Consider the following 4,899-nt stretch of genomic DNA (forward strand, 5'->3'; position numbering starts at 1 on the left):
TGAGCAGGGCAAAGCTGGGGCTCAGTCCTAAAGTAGTGTTTTTTTTCTTCCTTTACAGTTAATAAAGACAAAAACTTCCAAGGTCCTCATGCTGTCTGGCTTTATCAGGTAAGTCTAGCATTTCTTCACTCATTCTCACGACAGACAGGCAAATTCTTCTTCTGGGGACCAAATGAGTGAGCTTCAGAAGCAGGAAATCTGCAACCTAGCCATCAACTTCCCATATAACTTTGAGTAAGTCCCTGTCTCTTTCTGAATTATAGATTTTCTATAAAATAGGGAGCTAGAATGAGATAGTTTAAATCAGTGGATCTCAAAATATTGGTCTCAGAACCTTCACACTTTTAAAAGTTACTTAGACCAAAAAGAGCTTTGTTGTGGGTTAATAAAAAAAAATTAACTGTTTTGAGAGCATCATTTTACAAACGAATTTCTGTCTCCAGGGTCCATTCATTTCCCTAATAATCATATATACACATGCCTATCTCCCTTCCCCCTCTGAGAAAAGGTTTAGAAGCTTCCACTTCTAAATTTCAGACATGGTGTATGATTTTCATGTTTCGGAATGTTAATAAATTTTGTGTCTGTTCTCTTAAAAAATTAAAGTTAACTGTTTTAAACATCAAAGCTGAGCAATTTTTAAAATGTTTTAGGTCATTAAAAATAACAGTAGTAAACCATTATATATTAACACAAATAGTGCTATTTATTTTAGTGCTAGAGTTGGAACCCTGGGTCTCCTGCATGCTAGGCAAGCACTCTACCACTGAACTTCACCCCCATCCCAGTTCTATACATGCATTTTTATAGAAAGCAATCATAGTTTCCAAAGCCAAAAACTAGTGGGAAAAATAAAAGAACTGAAGATGAACTTGGAGGAGAAAAGATATAGAAGTGTCTACAGAATTGTCCTGGGGTGGTTCCTCATGTAGCCAGTTGGGGAAAACAATGAGGTGGCAGATGTCAACATGTGTCAAGAAAAAACATTTCTGGCTGGGGTGTAGCTCAGTGGTAGAGAGCTTGCCTGCATGCCTGAGGACCTGGGTTTGATCCCTAGGACTGCATTTAAAAAAGAAAAAAAAAGTCTCATGTGAAAACCTTTAACATTTTTGCAAAATCTGGTTTAGTAAGATAGCTAGATCTCCTCAAGAAACAGCTTTAAGTGGGCTGGGATTGTAGCTCAGCAGTAGAGTGCTTTCCTAGCATGTGCGAGGCCCTGGGTTTGATCCTCAGCACCACATAAAAAATAAGTAAAGGTATTGTGTACAACTAAAAAATAAATATTAAAAAAAAAAGGAGCACCTTTAAGTATTGGGACAATTTTAAGCTTACAGTAATGAATTCAAATTTTTCAAAATTCTAATTTTGTCTTAGAACATAATTTTATTAATGTTAATAAGTGATATAAATTGTCTTTGAGTATTGGGTTCAATTTGTTTCTATTTGAGGAAATGTCTTCCTAATACTCAAGACTTCAGAATAGTTTGTAAAAATGACAGTCAAATTACAGTTATTTAGGTTTGAAAGCAAAAATGTTATGCAAAAAAAAAAAGAAAAAGAAAAAAAGCATGTCTAGCTGGGCATGGTGGTACATGCTTAAAATCCCAGCAGCTCAGGAAACTGAGGCAGGAGGATTGTAAGTTCAAAGCCAGACTTAGCAACTTCGCGATGCCCTGTCTCAAAATAAAAAATAAAAAAGGGCTGGGGATGTGGCTCAGTAGTTAAATGCCCCTGGGTTCAATCCCCAGTACCAAAAACAAACAAACAAAAAAACATGTCTAGTTTAGCTTGTGACTCAGATTGTTTTCAATGACTATTGAACCTAGGTACACAACAGAAATGCCTACGTGTACTTCCCGTTTTGCCATTCAGAATATTAAAAAGACATGTATTCAAGGGTCAAAAAATAATTTAAAAAAGTAATTTTTACCACTTCAAAAATGTCTGACTTTTTAAAAATGCGGGTGTGAGGGCTGGGGTTGTGGCTCAGTGGTAGAGTGCATGCCTAGTATGCATGAGGCACTGGGTTCGATCCTCAGCACCACATAAATATAAAATAAAGATATTGTGTCAACCTAAAACTTAAAAATAATTTTTTTTTTTAAAAAATGCAGGTGTGAAGAGTACAATGATAGTGTGGTTTTGTGCCACTGCTTGATATATGTAAACATGCAGGTAGTTTTACCCATCATTGCTTTTGCACCACTGTTACAAACATTGACATAGTAAAAAGATGAATGACAAATTAGTGTTATTATATAAATAGTTTTGACTTCTTAGACCCCATGGAAGAGTCTTGGAGACCCCTAGAGGTTAGTGGACCTCACTTTTAGAACCAGTGGTATAACCCTATATCATTCAAAGTGTAAGTTTTGGAATTGATATTACTGGACACTTGTTAGAAATGCAGAATCTCATGGTCACCCCAGACCTATGGAATCAAACTACATCTTAGTAATATTCCCCAGGAATTCCCATAGTCTAAACCAGTGGTATTTTTCAAACTACCACTTTAAATTTGTTTAGGATGGGAACAAAGTATGATATTATTATTGGTGTTATTTTTGAGACTGGGTCTTGCTATGTTGTCGAAGCTGGTGTTGGAACTTCTGGCTCAAGTGATCCTCCTGCCTCAACTGGTCCTACAGGTGCATGCTGTTGTACCCAGCTAGTATGGTACTGTTAAAAAGCACCCCAGGTTGCCTCGAATGTGCAGCCAAAGATGTGAACCACCTATTTGGATGATAAAATTGTTTCCCTTCACTTTTTAGAGAACTAGGAATCTGTGGCTATAAGGCTATAGCTAAGTCTCAAATGTTGCTATAGAGAAGGCCCTTATGTTACCATCTCAACAGAGTTGAGGGAGTAAGACATCTTTGGTAGAACCTACACTGTCAAGAAATAACTTAATACATCAGGGACAGCTTCAGGGTTAAGAGTGAGAACTCCAGAGCTTAACCTTCTAATGTTGAAATGTGGCTTCCCATTGGCTAGTTGTACCATAAGTACATGCAGAATATCAATACTTTTTGTGCCTCCGCTGTCTTGTCTTTGAAATGGTGATCATAGTCATGTGTTTTGGAATTAACATGTGAGGTATACATATGAAATGATGCTTTGTCATCAGCAGCTCTTACTACTAAAGTGCTTATTAAAATATGCACTTTGGCCTCTTTATGTTTATTTATAAAAGCAGTTACCTAGATGTCCATGAAAAAATTCATTATCCTCAGGAACTGGATAAAATTTATCCAACTTACTCCACATGTTTAAGCACCTACACCCATGTTGTGATTTGTTAATCATGTTATCTCATGAGAACTTTAAATTGGTTCTTTCAGCAGCAGAAAGGACATAGAGAATTATTATCCTGTTTGACAAATGGGAAACTGAAACCAAGTTCTCATGTTTCTTCAGTCGGAAAGTGAAGAGAACTTGTATTGTGTGACAAGAGCCAGGTGAAACAAACAGGAGAAAAGGGAGGGATTTCTGTGGCTTAGTGGTCAGTGAGGATCCCTTAGAAAAGGCTAGTGGTTGAGCTGGATCTTGAGGGAGAGAAAGGCTTTTGATTGATCAGCAGGAGCAAGAAGAACTTTCCATGTGGGAAAGAATACAGAGGAATTGTGGGAGGGAAGGTAGAACAGTGTGTATAGGAGACTAATGAAAGCAGAGGCTAACATCTGATAGAATGTGTGCAGTGCCAGTTGGTGGAGTAGGTAAGTGCTTTATATACCTTGTTGTATTTAGTCTTCAGCAATCTAATTACATAGGTATTATTTTTATCCCTAGAAAATGAAGTGACTTGTCCATAGTCCTTACAGCTAGTAAGGAAATTTAGAATTTGAACCATGTCTGTGAGACTCTAAAGCCACCTGATTCAGCTTAGCTTGTTGACAGCTAAGAAACACGGGCTCAGGAATGGTGGGCTATGGCACTAGCCAGGTAGACTGTCGCAGATTTCAAAGGGCCTTTCAGGAGGCTGGCTAGTTGGATCGTATCACATGGGTTGATTCACAGAGCTCTCCCTTCTTTCCAAAGGTTGGTGCATCCTTTTGAAATCCCAGAGGTCTTCAGTCTTCCCATGGACCAAGGAGATGTGCACTATTTAAAGTGGCTTGAGGAGGGCATGGAGGAAGACTGAGTAGGGAAGCTTCTGGTGCGTGCTGCTGGCTGCCTCTATCCCTCAGCTGCTGAACTCTGGGTAAGAGCAGGCCTCTTTCTACCTCCCAGCATCTGTGAATTCCAAGTTCCTGTCAGCAAAGAGGAGCAGCTCTGTGGGCTGAAGGTGTTCAAGGCTCCTAAGGCTGGAGAAGGCTGGACCAGTCATACCAGTAAAAACCCAGTGGACCTTGTCTTGAAGTACTACTTTGTTTAAAGATGGCAGAGGGTGGGAGGGTGAGGATAATTCTGTGTAGAGACCAAGGGAAAGTAACAGTGAAAGTGAGGTTTGTCGTTTTTGGTTACTGGACTGACCTAGGGTACTTAGGGTGACCTTGAATGCCTAGGGTATTATTATGCCCCAGCTTCTCCTGGGGAAGAATGGACCCAATGACCTTGTTCACCTGGAAGTGTGTGCCTCATTCTAGAGCAAATGGAAAGTACTCAAGTACTCTGTTCAAAAGGATGCATTATAATGGTGGAATTTCAGGGATCAGCAGGATTATTGCTCCTAGTTAGAGATTTTTATTGTTCCTGAGTCTTGAAGAGGCGAGTCTGGGGGTATGTGTGTAACTAGGGGAACATTAGTGCTTAGACACAGCTTCATGGGTTGCAGTAAGTTTTGACTCCTTCCTAGGCTGAATGTGACAGACATCAGAAGGTTCTGTGCCTTGCTCAGTGAAGAGGTTCTGTTCCAGTCAGCTTTTTTTGTCGTTGTATCAAAATACCTAATAAGAACAA

General features: G+C 39.2%; 1 protein-coding gene and 1 non-coding gene across 8 annotated transcripts in view; both read left to right on the forward strand.

Moving 5' to 3' along the window:
- The window catches only part of LOC114100452 (protein CutA homolog), a 35,743-nt gene that overhangs the window by 14,623 nt on the left and 16,221 nt on the right, over positions 1–4,899 (forward strand). For all 7 annotated transcript variants that reach the window (XM_071600886.1, XM_027945179.3, XM_071600885.1 and 4 more), the window contains 2 exons: positions 59–108; positions 4,039–4,201. In XM_071600886.1, coding sequence (XP_071456987.1) covers positions 59–108; positions 4,039–4,141 — 153 coding nt within the window. In that variant the 3' untranslated portion in view covers positions 4,142–4,201. The remainder of the gene's footprint in view (positions 1–58; positions 109–4,038; positions 4,202–4,899) is intronic.
- Trnat-agu (transfer RNA threonine (anticodon AGU)) lies at positions 1,975–2,047 on the forward strand. The gene has a single exon. It is a non-coding gene; the product is annotated as a tRNA-Thr (tRNA).

Source organism: Marmota flaviventris, chromosome 13, assembly GCF_047511675.1.
Source record: "Marmota flaviventris isolate mMarFla1 chromosome 13, mMarFla1.hap1, whole genome shotgun sequence".
In the NCBI taxonomy this organism is placed as follows: domain Eukaryota; kingdom Metazoa; phylum Chordata; class Mammalia; order Rodentia; family Sciuridae; genus Marmota; species Marmota flaviventris.